Source organism: Lissotriton helveticus, chromosome 10 (assembly GCF_964261635.1).
Source record: "Lissotriton helveticus chromosome 10, aLisHel1.1, whole genome shotgun sequence".
NCBI lineage: Eukaryota > Metazoa > Chordata > Amphibia > Caudata > Salamandridae > Lissotriton > Lissotriton helveticus.
In genome coordinates, this window is record NC_136071.1 from 717,809,009 (window position 1) to 717,828,904 (window position 19,896).

General features: G+C 49.2%; 1 protein-coding gene across 5 annotated transcripts in view; it reads left to right on the forward strand.

Annotated features, from left to right (window-relative positions):
• UBE3C (ubiquitin protein ligase E3C) overlaps window positions 1-19,896 on the forward strand; it is a 1,115,457-nt gene that overhangs the window by 208,047 nt on the left and 887,514 nt on the right. For all 5 annotated transcript variants that reach the window (XM_078663264.1, XM_078663263.1, XM_078663265.1 and 2 more), the window contains exons 5-6: window positions 9,718-9,864; window positions 10,420-10,535. In XM_078663264.1, the coding sequence (XP_078519390.1) occupies window positions 9,718-9,864; window positions 10,420-10,535 (263 nt within the window). The remainder of the gene's footprint in view (window positions 1-9,717; window positions 9,865-10,419; window positions 10,536-19,896) is intronic.

Consider the following 19,896-nt stretch of genomic DNA (forward strand, 5'->3'; position numbering starts at 1 on the left):
CATGCACCATTGAGGAACCTTATTTTCAGGTTTTCAAGAAAAGGTTTGACTATGAACAAATCTAAAATTCCTACCAAAGGTCATCTCTCCTTTTTACCGAAATCCAACACTGGATCTGCCAGTCTTCTTTCCAAAACCAGAAACCGAGGCAGAACAGACCCTTCATACACTTGATGTTAAATGGGCCCCCAAAGCAATTTTTTCAAACAACAATATATATACAAAAAAGTTTCAGAAGAGAAACAAATTTTGAGAAAACATGGAAATTTGAAAGCCTATCTGCAGTCTATAGTTGCCAGTTTTTCACATGATTTCTTAAAAACTGCCAAATAAGTTAATTTAATTGTGAAAAATCAGTACTCTTATGAAAGTGATTATAAAAACTCTTTCAGGACATTCTATCAAGGGGAACATGAGAAATTACAGGCATTGCAGCCATAACTTGCTAGAAAACTCACCTGATTCCTTAAAGAAAGAAGACTACACCAGTAACCCACCCATTTCTGTCAATGACAGTTAATCCTGTTTTTTCCCCCCGCCTTGTAACAAGACCCCTGAAGCAATGATTTACACCTTTTTGCCTGTTTCCCTTTGTAAATTCTTTCCAATCCGTACAAAAGCATCATTCAACATCTTTTGTCAGGAGTGATATATTTTTCCTTTTATTTTTTTACATTAACATTTTTCTATTTATCTTTATAAAATGCCCTTCCTGTGTTAGGAAGATGGTAGAGAGAGATCCACACGATTGACTACTTTATTATAATCTACTGAAGGAGTGTCTTTTTTGTCACAAATTATCCAAGAAGAATTTGAAAAATGGAGCAAAGATACATGAACATTGCCTGCAGAAAGACCCAGCGTATGTGTTGAGATTCCACTTCAGCAATGTCCTAGGACATAGAGGGGGGGCTTTTTGCGCTCTTTCTACCTTAACTTGCTCCACCATCATAAGAGGTTGCCTTAGAAGGTGTACCATAGAGAGGTTATGGTGTGAGGAACCCAAGTGCTCCCTTTCTTGCAAAAAGTGGATGATAGTCAGTGAATGATATAAAAGTTGCATACTTCCCCAAGTCTCCGGTCGACATCCAAGCCAGCAAATAAAACAACACCGAAGCCCACATCTGTTCCCATTGGATACAGCAATCAGATCTTTTCATAATGAGTTTGTAAACTGTAGAAAAGATGAGTTCACAATACCTCTAAATCAAGGTGTTATAGAGTTTAATGTTTTAATGTGCATGTATAGGTTGCCTGTCTTCGGTCTTCACGGCCTTCAGAGCTCTGACATTACAATGCTTTCATCTGCTGCTTCTATTCCTGCTGCACCATTGGATCCAGCACCTCCTACAGCTTCTCACCCAGTGGGTTGTTGTCTGCCACCCTTATCAGCTTCCCCTTCTAAGTCGCACCTGAGAAAGTCTCTTATTTCTAGACAAATATTTAGCACTCCAGGATACTCCAGATAGTGTAAGCATCATTCTGTTCCAGGGGATCCTCATCAGTAGTCTCACTCACTGAGTAGTCCCGCCCACATGTGGGACTATTTAGTGGTTACGACTATGGTGAGGGTTCTGTAAACGAACTAGGATCATAGGTAAGCAACCGTTCCCTCTTGATATTTTAGAAGAGGTTAGTGAGCTCCTCGCGATGGTCGTACATAATTTTGTTTTCATTCTTCATTCCCTTCAGTCCGAAGTTGAAGTTTTCTCCTCCTTTCTCCTAGAATTTCACCAATTAACATCATTGTTACATTCAATTAAATGGTGTTCAAGGAGCTGCAAAGGTTTATATTCCATTATGAACTCCTTAATGGATCTATTTGGTCATTTTTAAAATGCTACTCCATTGCTGTTCCTTGAGGCCACATTTACTTCTGGTACCACAAATATTAGAACCTGCAGTGGCGTTGCTTCTTACACTGGCTTCAGCTAACTGCACTTGGCAGGTTGCAGCAAAAGAAAAATACAAACCTCCATATCTTGGTCCACATTACCTCCATTCGGATTCTCAACCAGATTCAGTAATAGTTTCTGCAAATTAGTTCTCTAGCTTCCACTTTCCATTCTGAGGACAAAAGTAAGTGGATGGACACTGTTAAATGGGACATTTGTGGGACTTTGGGGATTGCAATGAAAACAACCAATGCTATTGCTTTAACTTGCCAGCTATAACAGAACAATCTGATAGAGACGTCTAGCCGCAGATTCCTTAACTTAGAATATCCCCAGGCGTCAGACTGGTCCATAAAATTGTGCGCATCAGCACCTCTGCGCGCGGCGCCGTACTGCTCTGCCCTGATGCCGTCCATGGACGTGACGTCAGTGGTACCATATATGCACCACCCTGACGCGACAACGTCAGTTTTCTTCTTTTCTGCGTCACGATGCGGATCCTGGAAACCAGTAGTTCCCTAGCCTAGTTTTGGGCCTTCTTGGCGCCGTTGGTGTCGTACCAGAACAGTGTGCAATGCCCTCCGGGTTCAAAGCCTGTGAGGCCTGTGCGCGTCAGATGTCTGGCACTGATCCGAACCTTATTTGCATGTGGTGCCTTGGTGTGCTCCACGATTGCAAACAATGTGGCGACAGTCAACAGATGAAGCCGAAGTCCCTACCGGAACGCCGTATGAAGCTGTTGGCCGCACGGCTATCCGACCCAGCCTCTTCTTGTCACCTCTCTACCTCTCCAGAGGGGGCTCGTTCTCGAGGCTGCTCCCACGACCTGCACCCTAAAAAGGTAAGCGGAGCCACAAGCGTCCAGTGAGGTCCACCTCCCGTAGGCGTGCCACTGGTGCCCATTCCTCTTGTAAGGGGTCAGCTACGGGCACCTGGAGGTCACCTCCTCCATACCCACCTTTTCCAGGAGTCGGAGCGACGCACGCCCAAATGGAGGCCTACTTCCGGGCTCTTCAGGCCTACTTTGAGTCCCCCTCTCTTCCTGGTGCGCCCATGGGCCCCACAGAGGCGGAGGGTACTCAGGCGGGCCCTCATCGGCGGATCCTTCCCCGACCAGGGTTATGTGCACCGACTCCGACGCCGAGGTGATGCTGTGGCCCAGACCATCCTAGTCGCTCTAGCACACTCCGCCAGTCAATGCATAGCCCTGTGTGGCTTCCTGCGCGGATGGCGGAAGTGGCATCGGCGACTCCGGGCTCTACCTCAGGCTCACACCGCCAGTCAACGCATAGCCCTGTGCGGCTTCCTGCGGGGACGGAGGAAGCGGCGTCAGCGACGCCGGGCTTGGAGCTGGGCTCCACGTCGGACCCGAAGCCTGGCTCGATGTCCAATCCCACACCCAGCTCTAAGCCTGATCCCACGTCTGGAGCAACGCATCATCCGACGCCGGTCGTGGTAGCGTCCCTCGTGGAGGCAGTCGACTCCGACACGGCGCCCACCGTCGCCGCTGTCGACGAATCCATTTGGTGTCCATCCATTCATTGACACCGGAGTCCATGCCTGGGGTTGATCTCCCTCCGGATTTCTCGCTTCTGTCTCCTCAGCGGGGTCTGGTGACACCGGTATCCGCTGAAGCCCTTTCGGAAGCTGCTGCTTCCCCTGCTCAGGGTCTGCTGGTGCAGGTCCCTAGTATGGCATGGCCTTCGGGTCTTTCCCCAGCCCTGCTCTTTATGGCAACTGGGAGGATTAGTCTCCAACCGTCTCCTACAGGCTGCCTTGTGTCCCCTCCGAGGGTGACTACTGAGCTTGGGGCCACCTATGCGCGGACTATCAACCGTGCGGCTGCTATCCTCGGCTTTCAGCCTCCAGTGGTATCCCTCATGCCTGATCCCTTAATGGATCTGCTTCATCTCGAGCCCATTACCGTGGAGCCCCGGTTGATCGGCCCATTGCTGGTAGGCCCCGTCCTGCCCCGGGGGATCTACTTTGCGTGTCCCTCCACCCTACTGCCCAGGGCCTGGTAATTCAGGCGCCTTTTGGGCTACAGGACTCCTCAACTTTGCCCTTGTTTCCTCCCACCCGGGAATCTAGGTGGCTGGATGCATGTGAAAGACACCTTTTTGCTTCTTCTAGTGCAGCCATCCGCACTTTAAACACTACATGCATGTTTGCACGTACGTCCTCCGCACTCTGGGATTCCATGACTAACCTTCTTCCTTCCATTCCGGAGGAATTGCGTCCGGAGCTTCTCCGTCTTGTCCTTCACGTCAAAGAGATGTCACATTTTTCAATACGCTCCTCCCTGGATACCACAGACTCTGTGAGCCATGCTCTTGCACTGTCTGTGGTTTTGCGCTGCCATGCCTGGATGCGCGATAGCCGATTCCCTGATAATATTGGGGAGGGCCTCCAAGACATGCCGTTTAACGGAATAGACCTTTATGGGTCCCATGCGGACTCGGCGATTTCCAGGCTTCTGTCAGGGCTACCGTAATTCTGCTGTATCACTGACTGACTTTCTTCTTGGTTGCGGGGCTTCCTTTACGGCCTGGGTTTTATCAGAGAAAAGTTAGTGTCTCTGTATTCTGTATGGTCTCTATAGCCGTATGACTGATTGTTTTTGTTTCCAGTCCTCTGATTGTCTGTTTTGCCAAGAGGACCTCCCTTCTTGCCAGGGATTGACCCTTGCCCTATATGGTGTATTAGCTGGTGGCAGGTGTCTGCATTTGCTTTTGTTCGCTCATGTGGTGTTTTCATTATGGGTATCCCCCTGGGATTCATATATCCCTTTACTGTGTCCTGCAGGGTCGCATCGCTCTGTTGTCTGTGGTGCTTCCACTCCTGGTCTAGGTCTATGCTGTTTAGTATCTAACTCGCATAGCCTGGTATCATGCTTTTTGTCACATGGTCTGTCTTTTGGCGCCAGCCCCTTCTGGGTTGTTCTCGCCAGTAAGGAGTTGCCCTGGGCTTCTCTGTTGTACGTTGTTATGGCCTTTCGGCTTATTCCACAGCAGTTTGCTCCTCATACCCGACTGCTTACCCGCAGGGATTTCAAAGTTCTTCTGGCATTCTTACTGTGGCGGACTCCTGGAGCCGGTTCTCCTTGAACTCCGCTCTCCCTGGCATCTAGGACCCGTGAGTTGGTCCCGAGTACTCCCTTGTTAGGCTCGTCTTTTCTTCTAATTGTCCTGCGAGGGCACTGTTCTCTCTTCCGGACCGGAGGGAGATGCTGCTTATAACCTGGACTAGTTACACTTTCTGTATAAATGCGGGTACTTTTGAGCGTACCCTAGTCCCTGTGTTTGGCCGGGTTTCGGCATCCTCTTGAGGCTGTTTCTGCGCCCTGGCCTTCCTAATGGCTTGTGCGGGCTTTCCTGCCTTGGTCTTGGCCCTGTCCTCTTACATCACCAGATCTTCTCTGGTGTTTGTGGCCCGTTGCCTTCTTGCTATTGTGCGCATCTCGGCTGTCCTGTCTTGCTTCCTGGTGCTCTTTTGGTATGATACAACAGGCACCCTCTGGCCGCATATGAGCGTCCTTCTGGTTGTGTATGGGCATCCTTTCAATGCTCTCACACATGTCTGGCTGGCGAAGGTCTCAGCAGTACTCTTCCTCTGTGGTACATGCAGGGGCGGTACACGTTCTCTCCACCATACCACTTACCACTCTTTTGGGCCCATAGGTTCAGTTCTACTTCTTGCGAGGTACTGAACTCCCTTTTCATGCCAGTTTCTTTACTGGGTGTGTTTTTGTACCATATCTGCCCTTGCTGGGCAGGGGTCAGTATCCTGCTGCCTTTGTATCTTTACAGGAGCAGGTTCAACAGTGTTTTACGCTGTTCAAGTTGTTTAGCTGGGGATAGCTGACTTCTTGTCGACACCTTGAATCCCGTGGATCCTCATGGCCCTTTGCTCGCCTTCTTTCGAAGTTCTGCATTTTTTTGCTCCGGCACCAGCGTTCTGGCTTGGTGTTTTCCTTCTCTCATCCCCTCTACATATAGGGGTCTTCATGTTATTCTGGATGGGCTGTGGTGCCCTAGCCTCCCCTTGATTCCCGCTCTCTTCAGAGCATAGGGGTCTGGTGGTTAGCTGCACTGTCATTTTTGTCCCCACTGTGTTTTGCCCTTTGGTTGGCGACACTCTTTTGGTCATCTTATTGACGACTAGGTTCCCTCTGGACCTTAGTGGGGTTCAGTCGCAGTCCCGCCTCCTCTAGGGGTATGGTTTTGGTATCTATTCTAAGTTAAGGAATCTGCGGCTATGCGTCTCTATCAGATGAACAAGTTACTTACCTTCGGTAACGATGTATCTGGTAGAGACATAGTCTAGCTGCAGATTCCTTAACACCCGCCCGCCCCCCCTACCTGCGACAACCTTTTCATGTGGGGCTTCTTGCCTCGCTTACCTTTGGGTGGCTTTATTCCTCTGCGGGGTGATGTCTTCTCTTCACTCCGACACACGAGGCTACATTCTGTTTCACAGCTCTGCTCTACCCATCCTTGTGATTAGACGGTAGGCCCATATGCCATGTGTCCTTTACAACCCTTACCCTGGGTTGCCCGATGTGGGTCTAAATCATTCTACCCCCCGTCCTTGCCCTCTATCTTCTTCAACCGCTTGAGGTCTCTTGCCTCCCCTGCACTCTAGCGGTTGCAGTCTCTGACAATGCTGCATTCGGTAGGTCCCTTATTCGGATCTGCCGTCTCCTTTTGGGTGACGCCTTATATGTAGTTTGTCCTTACTCCTGGGTTCTGGACTGGTTGTCCTTCACTGTCCTATATATTGGTTGCAGCCTTTCTGTTGGCTGCTGTGACGGTTCACCAAGGAGCTATGTCTCAATGGTAAATCTTGTGCCTCTGGTGGTACAGGCTCACACAGGCCAACGGTTCGAATCCTGCCTCTGCGCTGCATCTTTTTCTACCACCGGGGGAGGTTTTGGACTCAACAATTGCGGCAGGGGATTTTTAAGTAGTCGTTCAGGAAGGCATGATGGTATCTATCAGCTTCATCAGCACATTGGCCGATTCCTTAGCCCCACCTGCTTATAGTGTTTGGGCCATGCTGCTTACATCCTGTCTCCGACATAAGGACTTGAAGACAGAAGCTCAACAGAGAATTTTAAATTTTCCTTTTTCTGGCAATTCTATTTTTGGCTTTCATGCAGATGAAGAAATGCTGTGACTGAGGCCAAAGGGTTGATTACGATGTAGGGTGGATCGGCACCGCCCGCATGGCGGTGGTGATCCGCCCCACATTTCCCTCTGCCAGCCACCCATTTCCCCCCGCCATATTAGTATGGCGGGGGACCCCGGCAGACGGAAAGACCGTCCGCCGGTTTTCGACTAGTCGACCAGTCGACCAGTCGGAAAAGGGGCTAGATATGTTGGCGGTGTCTGCTAGACACCGCAATCCATATTAGCATGGGTGCGGGAAGCAGCCTTTCCGTGGCGGCAAAGGCATGCAGATTTTGCTGTTGTGGGCCCGTTACGGGCCCCCAGGTTATTGGTGGGTGGGGGGTGCACATGGGGGGGTACCTAGGGTATCCCCCTACAATGTCATGGACAAGGTGGCAGGCACCGCGCGGTGCCTGTCACCGTGTGCATGACAATGCACACCGTGCATTCCAAGCATTCACAGCACCGCCCGCCACAATGCTGGGAATAGAGGATGCCACCGCCACGGTGGCGGTGGCATCCTAATTGCATGTACAGGACCTCCGCCACCCGCCATCCTAATCGGCTCCCAAGTTAAAAACCATCAGGCTGTCGAACTGTTAAGAAAGAATACCAGAAGATCAGGTTGAAGCCTCAGAAACACCTCTATTTGCACAAAAGGTTCAAACCCTGGTGGCCATTTTGCCTCACCACTTGTTTTGCAATAAGGACTGGCTGTTTTTGTTTTGCGTTGTACACTCCTCTGCGCTAAGCGCAGTCGTTTACAGTCCTTCGTTATGAAGTTATATGAAAATTGCTCACATTTATGAATAAACTGTTTTATGCCTAATGTCTGAGGAGGTTATTTTTGTTTGGCTACGTTGACAAGCTCATGCATTTGAAAATATTTCGTTTTTTTAAACTGTTCTTTGCAAGCAAAACCATTATTTCCTGATACGTACTTGATTTGTACCCAAGTTTCACTGTGGCTTGTGTCCTGTTTATTTATAATAGTGTGATAATATGCGACAGAGCTTGTGCCATTAACAACGAACAAATGTGGAGGTGTTTAATCTGATATATTAGGCATTTGATGGATGGAGAAGGGGTCAGCTTGCTGCTTAAATTATGTTATGCCAATTCAATGAGTGCCTCGTCTCTATAAGTTGGACAGCGTACCGAATACAATGATCAAGAGTGGATTTGGACGTAATGATTAATGCCGCAACCCATGAAAACAACTAGAGTCAATACTGCAAAATCTCACCGTCTTATTAAATCGAGCTAAATAAAGTGATAAAATGCACAAATCAACCTGTTACATTGCCGGTCTTTCCAGGATGCATAAATAAGAACACTTACCATGAAGTAGCAATTAGAAAATTATACTGCAATAGTTCGAATATTCTACTAATTGATGTGCGGATAGTCAAGGTGAGATAATGTGTAGAGATAATGCCTTGGACTTGAACATTTACTGAACTGTGATGGATCAACATGATTGGCAATAATGGATGAGCGTGTTCCCACTAAGTACGCTGGTTTGATGCATATTCTGCAGTTATTGTACCTTATAAATTAATTAGGGGAGTTTGGTGTGAACACAATGTCCAGTAGAGTGTTTCGGAACCCCCAAACTTACATTCACAAAATACATCCCACCAAATCAACATAACAGGACATTTTTATCAAATGTGTCCTTCAATGTAGAGTTGAAGGACGGCTGTGTCTAATTGTGCTTTTTCTGTCTCTTGTCAAGTAGTCCGTCAATTTGTTGGTCTTCATGTGTAGTGTCATCTGCCATAGTCACATAGGAATGTGGAATAAATGCACAACTCTGGTGGGGCAGGTTTAACATTTCCCTGCACTCCATACTTTAAGTTTCTGTACTGAGCATGCAATCTCAAACAAAATCCCCAAAGGCTTAAGAAAAGATTTGATAATTAAAATTGAGCTTAGAACAGAAGTAATTTAGCATAAAAGCAAAGACACTCCCCACCTAATCATACTGCCCTGGACCCATAGTAGTGGGTGGAAATAACTATCTTTACAGTCACTAAAGAATACTGCCCCCTCCCCAGCTGCCTGCTCTCCAAGTGGAGGAGAGATGTGTGGGTGGACGTGGTTGTTACTCCTAGCCTTGCTGCCACCAATTTGTTTTTTGTACACCACCAGAAGAAATTGAAGGTAGACGGGTCCGGGTTGAGTCCAGTCCTCCACTAGGTTTTCCATTCCTCTAGGTGTTAAAATACATATTTTCTTTATCTTTCTGGTTATACCTTGGCATGAGGCTAGCATAAAGCAGTGCTTGATTATTTGATTATGATAACTATACATTGCAGTGTTATGTATAAAAAAATACATTGTTCAACTTTACTGGACTATAGGACTGACGTTTGAGGTGTGTTATTAGTCAATGCTTTAGATGAGCATGTCTTGTAAGGTACTTAGTACCTGAAATTCTTTAACTTCTTTTACTGAGTGCATGAAAATATTTACCTTCTACTAAACACCTGCACCTCTCAGGACTGGTGAACAGTTTTAGTTGAAGAGTATGGGCACATCTCAGTAACAGGCAGGGTCTTTAGGGTAGTATATTTACATTTCCTTCACAGTTAATATTTAAGTTTCATAAAACTAATTAGTCTGATATTTGTGTTTTTCTTTTTTAGTATTCCATTCAGAGAAGTGAATTTGATCGCTGTGCAGCGTTGACACAATCAGAGGGAAATGTGTCCATTACCCATGAAACTAGCCTGACTCTTTTAGTACGGCAACTTCTGTTTTTTTATAGGCAAAAGGAGGATTCTAAACGATTGGTAAGTTTATCCAAGCTCTACTGGCATGTGTTGCTTTCTGAAGGATTAATGTTGGGACAAACCTCATGCACCATAATTTTAGGAAACCAGATGTTCATTGCTTATTTCCATAGCTTTCACTCATAGTAGTAGTGTTGTGCATATGAGGTTTTATGGATGACTTGTCTGTTATTGTGGTAGCACAACTTTAATTGACACACTCCGTGAAACCAGTAATATGACCGTGACATTGTCAAGATCCATCCATGCAGATGTAGCATGTTCATTATTACAAGTCATCATTAGTATGACCAGTAGGTACCATATAGGTGGGTGTGTGGATGACTAGTTAGTGTCATTGTCTGTCACCCATTTACATATCCTTTGAAGCTGTCACAGAGGCAGGTACCACTATTCCTGCACTCTAGAGGGCTTACATGTTTGCTTTGTTAGGATATTTGTTATATTAAAGGCAACAACTTTGTTCAGTGTCTTCTGGCCTTCATTTTCATTATGCATTCTTAATTTTCTTTTTGTTGTTGATTGTATTAATTGTTTACTATTATGCTCTTATAGATGTGGATATGTCAACATTTAATCAAACAGAATGCTCAGTTTGTAAAACAGCTGACTGGTCCTGACAGGCGGACATGCCTATTTCAGATAAAGAGGTTGCTGGGGCTGTGTTGCAGGTAACGTTAAGTCGTTCACATACTGATTTGATTCTTGGAATAATCCCGTATGAGGGTTTGTATGTTATTTGGCAAATAAACAAGCGGTGAACAAATAATGAGGCCTAATGAGGTTGTATAAAATACCAGCTTCTTAGGGGTGAAGGGCCCCAACGCAATGCTAAACATATCTGAGTTATGTACCCAAATGGTTTGTTGAAGTGAGTGGATGTATAAGTAACAAGGGGGAACAGGGAGATACTGTATGCAACTGGATAAATGACTAGGCTGAGGTACAAATTATTCGACTGAGTGGATAGATTAGATAAATTATTAGTGAATAAACTGATAGATCTGAGCACATATTGTTGAATAGATAACGGAATAGATAGGTGCATTTTTGCATCTGTGGAAAGATAATTCTTCAGCATTGCATCTGTGATTGATTTATATGCTTGGATTATTTCCCATCTGGCTGGAAACCCTCAGCAATCAACGCTAACATTACATATACACTCATATATCACTGAAACTGCCACAGAACTGATTTTGTGATCCAGACTTTGGTCAATGAGGTGGAGAACCTTCAAACTCTAACTCCACACTGAGGCACAAAATGTCATATTTTCAAAGCTCTTTAAGAGTATTTGTGAACAGGGCGGACGGTCATTAGCATGGAACACATGGCAATGCTGGAGAACTATAGTCACTGGTGAGTACTTTTTTTTCCTCTCCACATTTCAGTTTCTCTTAGGACAAATGTAAGTTTATCCACCTGTAATGCTCTCCACAAGGCTGAAATTTGCCTACCTCATTCTACCATTATTAGTACCTCTCTTTTTTCTTCTAGTTAATCTGGGAAGTGTTCCCAAGTGTAAGTTACTAGATTAATGAGTCTGGTAAATGCAAGAATCGGCCCACTGGGATTCCAAATTGGACATGAGCCTTCTGAAACTACCGGAGTTCAGAGTATTATACAACTCTGCATTGATTACATCTGACCCATCCCACAACACTTCTTCCACCAGTTCCATCCTGGTCTGTTCACTTCCCTTTTTCTGAAGGAAGGTAACCCCCAAAACGAAAAGTTAAAGTTTTTCTTAACATTCTTGGAAACTCAGGATCAATTCAAAATCTGTTTGATTAAATGGATAAAATGGATTTGGTCCAGTGTGATCTTTCCTGTAGCCCGTTGTCCTTAAAAGCAAACAGTATGCATTTCAAAAAGAAAAAATGGAAATTATTTCTTCATTTTTTGGAAGAGTAGGGAGTAGTCCATGGGACCACTGCCTGCTTTGTGCGAATGGGTACCACCTACTTAAAGTAGGAGGTAAAATGTAAATGTTTTGCAACCTTATTTTGGTTGCTGAACATTCACACATACCACTGCGAGTCGCTATTAGGAAGAGGCACCCTTAACATGCCCCTTCCTAATACCGAATCCTCTAAACCATTTTACGATTTGATAACAGGTTACCGAATCTCAAAATAGGGTTTGATACATCTCTGCCGGCCAAGCTCTCTTATCCGCCACCATCCTGCAGGCATCCATACTTCACTCGCACCAAAAGGGGATTTCTGGACTTTGGGGGGCACTGTGAGTCTATTGCCCGAACTCCTACACTTCTACCTGCTTCCCGGTGGAGCTACATACCTCGTGGCCGGCGCTGGGCACACGCGTCGGGAGGCCACTCCTCTTTCCTCCGGAGCTGTGTGTGCCTGGGGAGCCCTGCTGGGACGGCGGAGTCTCCTGGCACCTGGTGCTGCTGTCTGTGGTGAGTGGCGCAACCGCTGTGGGGGTAGCTGGCAGGGTTGGGGGCTGTCTGCTGTGCGGTCTGGTCCGGGGGCACCGCGGCCTGATTCCGGCCTTACGCTACACCCCGACCTCGAGTGAGTGCTGCGGTGCCTGGGCCGGGCTGAGAGAGCTTTGCACCCCCTGTGCTCCCCTGTTGGTCTTCTCCCCCCTCTGGTGTGCTCTTGCTTCGGGTCCCTGCTCCTCTTCAGCTGTGCGGCGCTGGGGTAGCCGTCCACCCTTGCATCCTGGTTGACGTGAAGCCTCCTGCACCCGCTCCACACTGAGGCCTGCCGAGGACTCTCTGCCTCCAGCTCCGTGGCCTGCTCCTGGGGGCGCAGCGAGGAGGACTCCTGCCGATCCCCTGCCTGCAACCTTCACGGGCCGCATCTGACGCTGCCTCGGCCGCCCCTGGACACGCCTGGCTAGTCTCGCCGGGCCTTGGCACTTGACTCTGGGGCCACAGAGGCCCCCCCGGGCCTATTACCTTGTTGTATTTCTATCTAGGACCCTAATTCGATATTCCTGATTTATGCCCTTATGTGGTTATAATAAATGATATCCTTATAGAGGCATAAGAATCATATCCATATTTAGTCGTAGCCCATGCAGTCCAAATTAAGCAAGGCTACTTCCCCAGACTCCTAGAGAGTGCAACGCGTTCTTAAACAAAGCAAACCTCCAGCAACCTGGGAAATCCCCATTGCTTCTGTTTTGATTTGTCCTAAGAACTCCTGCGAACACTGAAAGAATGGCCAGTTCTTAGTGACATCTTTATTGGCGTCTTATGTTCAACCTTACGTCAAACCCGGCACCTTTCAGGTATAAATATACCAACGTTGCTTTAAGCAAACACACGGTGGTTTGGAGCAGAGCGGCGATCTACTTGCCCGAGAGCCCAGCTGATGCGAGAGCCCACGGACGCCGCCCCTCCCCCTTTGACGCACTGAGAGAGACGCTGTCTTTTCTCCTGCTGAGAAATCCAGCTCCGGTGTTCTCAGCCGCCCTTGCGGGTTGCTGGGATATCGAGTCCTGAGAGAGAGATACCAGACCTCCTGCTTTCCATTACCCAGGTACGGAGCTGACTAAACCCTTAAAGAGAATTCTTGATTCAGATTCTTGGCAAAACCAACTTAACTTGAACTGCTACTTACTTACTCCTTCCCACGTATTAGGCTTAGGTCAGGTACACCGGGGTAGGCGTATTTAGAAGCACCAGTTGAGTACGTTAGTCAATGTATATATCTATGTATATATTTTATCTATTTTAAAGTATCATATGGCTAAGAAACCATATCAATGCTTTTACAGTATTATTTCATAATACTCCTTTTACTGTACGCACTTTACTTTACTATAAGTATTGCAATTGTGGCAATTCATTTCTCTTGCATGAGAAAGAAGACTGCTCAATAAATAACACCTTTTATTGAAAACGCCCGTCTCTCTATTCTCTGCACTCTGTTGAAACTAAGTATGCACAATTGACTGAGTGAAATAGCTGTTTATTGTTTTCACACGACTCTAGAGATACACTCTTATTCTGAGGGAGCAAAGTTGTCATGTTTTATGGTTGTCAGAAGCTAATCCCTTCTTGTCTATCCAGGGAAGTTAAACTCCTCCTTGTTTACTCGAGAAAGTTTCTAGTGACCTCTGAGCTAGCTGGCAAAACTAATTAAGTCTAATATAGTCAGTAGAGACCTAGATGACCACAGTCCTACGTCTAAACTGCTGTTTATATTCTTCCAATGCGCAGAGCCTATTGGGAATATAGGAACTACACTACAACCTCTGCAGCGGCTTCCTGTTCTGGCATATACTTGGGGCTTCTGGCCCTGGTGTGCAAACGTTAGCTCACCCTTCTTCCACTTTTGCCTCCCCTGGTGACTTGTTAACTGATACACTGCTCCCCGGACTATCCTCAGGCCCTCAGCTGCGGCTGCCCGGCGCCGGCCTGGTGCTTCGCGCCAGCTTCAAACTTGGGCACATCAACCACTGGAGTGTGCACCTCTATTCTTCTCTGCTCCCCGCAATTTTGCGCCCCTCATCCATACACCGCGGAGTTCCTTGGGCACCGCATCCGCAGTAGCCCTGGCACCGCCTGCATGCCGTTTGCTCCTGGGGCTGTCTACACCGATTTGTGCTCCGGTTCCTCCTCTCGCATCACCTGCCGGTGGCGCCTGGGCTAAAGATTGTATAGGCGGCACACATCCTCCACCTCTGGATGCCGGCTGCTTCCTGCGCTGTTTTGTGGGAGACGCTTCCCCAGGCTTGCTGGGACTGTCTTGCTTCTGGTTCCCGGATTGGTTTCCCCATTTGGATCTGTGCTACTGCCCGCTCATTGATAGCGAATCTCCCCCCATTTTCAGCTCTTCTTCCACCCCGCGTTGGTCTGGTGCCCACCTGGAGTGCTCATTGCTTTGGGGAAATCCGATCCTAAGCAGCCCAAGATCGCCTTCGAACTTAGGAGATCCTCACGCCAGGATGGTGCGGGCTCAGACGGAGCCGACTCCGCTGTCACGATGATGACCTAAAGGCGATTATGCTGGAGGTAAGGTCGACCGTCACCGGAATCGTGTCCCAGCTTGATCAACTATCGGCTCGCCTTGACTCAGTTGAGACTCGTGTTGACTCCCATGACAACAGACTGCTCCATGTTAAATCCAGGGTGTCTGACGCCGAGGACGCGGCCACCCAGGACAGGCAGAAATTTCTTCAGATAGACAAGATCCTGGCTGTAATTCGGGAGAAAAACAAGGATTTTGAAGCCCGCTCCCGTCGGAGTAATCTTCGCCTCACTCCGGAGTCCACCAACATTTTCAAAATGGAAGACTTCATCGAGCAACTAATAGAGGAAATCTTCAGGAACGTTCTATCCCAGTTCTTTGTCGTGGAACGTGCCCACAGCTCCCTTGGCCCGCGTCCTGGTCTGCCACCCCGCCCCATAGTGGCGAAAATCCTGAATTTCCGGGATCATGATGCTATCCTCCGGGCGGCGTGCGACAGGGGCACCATCAAGCACCAGGGAAACACCCTCACTTTCTACCCAGATTACCCTCACTGTTCAAGCTGCCTGGAGAGAGTTTCTGCCGGCCAAGCGTATCCTCCATAAGCATGACGTCTCATACTCCCTAGCCTACCCGGCGTAGTTGAGGGTCCGGCAGGGTTCCAAGACACTTGTCTTTCCTGACCCGAGGGAGGCCCTGGCCTTCGCTAAGAGACTGGAAAAAAAACCGCGATCCTTCCCTCCCAAGTCTCCACTTGAATGCGCTGACCGCCTGAGTGACAATGATTGACTGTGCGGACAATGGTTCTTTGATTAAACTGTTATCTGTCTTAGATGCCGCTTCCCAACCCAAGCTTGGCCACCCTGCTTCTATGTAGCGGTGTTCGCCGAGTCCTGCCATGCCCCCACTGGTCTGATTCCCACTATTATTGCTGTGTTGCCGCATCCCAGTTGTGGGTCCCCGGGGTGGAGTGGGTGGTCTTCTCAGCCTGATTGGGGGGTTGGAGTGGGTGCGGGGTGGGTGGGTTTCGTCTTGTTTGGGTCATTGGGGATGTTTTGGGGTGGTGGGTGGTCTGGGTTGTGGGACTGTTTGCTGGTTAGAGGCATGTGGGCTGCTAAATTCATATCTTAGCATTAGATCGCCGCCTAGTGTTGGGCTCGGATGATTGCACATTGTTGTCCTGGAAGAGTCTTCGAAGTATCCTGAGATAGGTGGCTCCTCCCCTGGACTACAGTGCGCATGGGCATCGGCTCCATCCCCAGATTGTTTTTTTCCGCCATTGGGTTCGGATGTGGTCTCGACGTCTTACTGTCGGAACCAAGTAAAACTATCTTTTAGTGGCCAAAAGGCCTCGATTTTCTTGCGTCGGTATTGTCTGCGCTCGGTCTCGAGTCTTCCGTCTCTTGGAGCCGGAATAAGCGGAGTTTTCTTCGCTTTCTAAACTTTGAGGCCTTCTCATCGCGACACGACTGCAAGCCTTTACGGACATGGAGCGGAGCCCGTTTAAATACTGCCCGCTCTGTGGGTCCAAGTACCCACACATCGATCTACACCCCGTGTGTAACAAATGCCTTTCACCGGACCACGACGACGGCAAGTGCAAGGCCTGTGCACAGTTCCGCTCCAAGAAAACTCTCAAGCTTCGGCGCGCGGTGCGCTTGGAAGCTAGGCAAGCGGCCCCGGATCCGGAGAACATCTTCGGCGACCAGGAAGAAGAGGTCCAGGGTCACCAGCTACAAATCTCCCCTTCACAGACGGAGGTCGAGGCGGATCCGGGAGACGACGACGGAGTCGCGGGTCAGGTCCTCGAATACGTCGAAGAGGTAGGAGACGACGATGAGATTTATGGGGCCGCGGCGGATAGCTCAGCGGACGAGCTCTGCCCCGAAGGTTACGAGGATACCGACCGGGACACGGGATCGCCTGTCGGCCTTACCCAGGACCCGTTGCCGCAAGCCACAGCCCCGCCTTCGGGCCCGGCTACGGACTCACTAGCTGGGCACGCTGTTTCGAAACCGAAACTGAAACCATCGGGGTCGTCAACACCTAAAATGGCCGACCCGAAATCGAAACTGAAACCAAAGGACTCGAGTGTCCCTAAGATGGCTGCCGTGCCTGTGAAGAAGTCGGTGCCCGTCGCCCCGTCGGCTCCGTCGACCTCCGCTCCGCAGAAGCCGAGGAAGTCTGTCGATTCCGATGCTCCGAAATCGAAACCGACGCCCGAGGAAGGGGCCCCCAAGAAAGATGGTCGGCACGGATCAGCGGCTACGGCGCCGTCCAAGCCAGCCAAGGTCGGCTCCAAAGAGGCTACGCACAAGAAGTCTGCGCCCCGGACTCAAGATTCGGAGGTGCCGAAGACGGTTTCCGCGCCCAAAACGCACAAGGCCCGCGAGGACGACGGATCCGAGGGACCGCTCAAAGCATCCTTGTCGGCGACGAAACCCACTGGCAGTGTACCGTCCCCCATTGCGGATTCACTGCAGAGAATCAGGGAGAAAGCCTTTGCTCCATCGGCTCCGATGCCATCACCGCAGCCGCAAAAGGACGCTCCGGCTAAGCCTTCTGGGAAACTCCTCTTTCTCTTGCCACCTAAGGAGGCGCCGAAAGCGTTTTCGACGAAATCGGCTCCGAAACAGGGTTCCTCGCTGCCTGACCCTCTTCCACGTCGTGTACTCGAATCGGAAGACGATTCAGAGCATTTCATCGATGCTGCCACCGGCAAGCTGACACTCTATAAACGGAAGATCACTTCTGAGCCGGTGGACCCCTACGTCATCCCACTGAAAAAGAAGAGGGTGCCCCTTGACGCCTCAGGCCTCACGGAACCGATTCAGCCTCCTCCAAGACGGAGCCCTACTCCCTCCCCAGAACACTCTGTGGGTGAGGAATATGATGAGGATGAGCAGTACAATTTCCCTATCGATGAACCTGATGTACAACCAGATTCATACGACGACACTGGTGACCAGAACACCCAAGGTGTGGGCCAAGACCCGCAGACCTTTAATGCACGTGCATCCCCGACTGAGGACTCAGCTGGATTTCATGCACTAATTGAAAGGGCGGCGGCCAATCATGATGTGGACATGCATGCCGACCCGGTTGAGGAAGACTTCCTTTTTGACACCTTTGCCATATCTGAAAGGACAGTAAAGACACTTCCTATGCTGAAAGGTGTTCTCAAACATGCTGGGGACATTTTTAAGGAGCCTACGAGGGCGAGAGTGGTCAACCCTCGCATTGAAAAGAAGTACAGGCCTGCACCTGCGGACCCCGTCTACATCCGGGGACAATTGCCACTGGACTCTCTTGTGGTTGCCAATGCCAGGAAACGTGCCAACTCCCAGACAACGGGTGAAGCTCCTCCCCCGGATAAGGAGTCCAAAGTGCTTGAGGCAGGAGGCAAAAGAGTGGCTGCACAGGCGGCAAACTTTTGGCGAATCGCAAATACACAGGCGCTCCTGGCGCGTTATGATAGGGCGCACTACGACACCCTAGAACAGGTTATACAACACCTGCCCCCACAGTTCCAAGAAGGCACCAAAATGCTTATTGAGGAAGGAAAGCTAATATCAAATGCAGCCATCAAGTGTGCACTTGACGCTGCGGACACAGCTGCTAGGGCTATCAACACTAGCGTTATGCTGAGAAGACAAGCGTGGCTCCGCATCTCAGGGTTTAAGCAGGATATTCAGACGACAATTCTGAATCAGCCAGTCAATCCTGATAGTCTGTTTGGTCCGGATGTTGACACCACCCTAGAGAAAATAAAGAAGGACACGGAAACTGCTAAGTCTATGGGGGCCCTGCAGTCCCAACAGTTTCGTGGCAGCAATTTTCGTCGCTCAGGTGCACGTGGAGTCACCAGAGGACAGATGGGTCAACAATCCCAGTTCTCCAAAGGTGGGGCGCAATCCTCGTTCACTAAACAGAACAAGGGAGGTTATAGGAATAACAGCAACAGAGGTCGCGGCAGAGGAAACAACAGCTCCCGCACCTCTACTCCAAGCAAACAGTGACTTTCTGTCACTGCCCCCCGACCACGTAACACCTGTCGGGGGGAGACTGCAGCAGTTCCTGCCCGTCTGGAGAAACATCACCACAGACAGGTGGGTGCGACAACTAGTCCAGTATGGTTATTGCCTAGAGCTGAAATCCACTCCACCCAACATCCCACCGAGGCAAAGGCCTATGTCCGCAGAGCACTTGCACTTATTGCAGCAGGAGGTGGTGGCGATGCTGCAAAAAGGCGCAATCGAGCTCGTGCCGGTGGGGGAGGAAGGCACAGGGGTATATTCCCTGTACTTCCTTATTCCAAAGAAGGACGGTTCTCTCAGGCCCATTCTCGATCTACGTCCCCTCAACCTGTACATACTGTCAGAGCATTTCCATATGCTTACACTGCAGCAGATTCTTCCCTTGCTAAACCAGGGAGACTTCTTAGCGACCTTAGATCTCAAGGATGCTTATTTCCACATTCCACTACACCCGTCACACAGGAAATACCTCAGGTTCACTATTCAAGGCAGGCACTACCAGTTCAAAGTCCTACCCTTCGGAGTCACTACGGCCCCGAGGGTGTTCACCAAGTGTCTAGCGACAGTGGCGGCGCACCTCAGGAGGCAGAATATCCATGTCTACCCCTACCTAGACGACTGGCTCGTACAAGCCAAGTCAGAGCAACAGTGCGCCGCAGACATGTCGACTACAATTCACCTTCTTCACGATCTGGGTTTCTCCCTAAATTACCCAAAATCGCATCTTCAGCCGGCACATGTCCGGCAGTTCCTGGGTGCTACGATCAACACCCTGACAGCCATGGCTCAGCCAAACCAAGTCAGAATCGACAGCATTCAGTCACTGATCCAACGATTCCGACCAAGACACTCCCTGCCAGCGAGAGTGTTCATGCAGTTGATAGGCATGATGGCCTCCTGCATCTTCATAGTCCCTCACGCACGGTTACATATGCGCCCGCTCCAGGAGTGCTTAGCGAATCAGTGGACACAGGCTCGTGGGCAATTGACAGACCTAGTGTTGGTTACCAGTCGGGCATACGACTCTCTGCATTGGTGGACTCCAC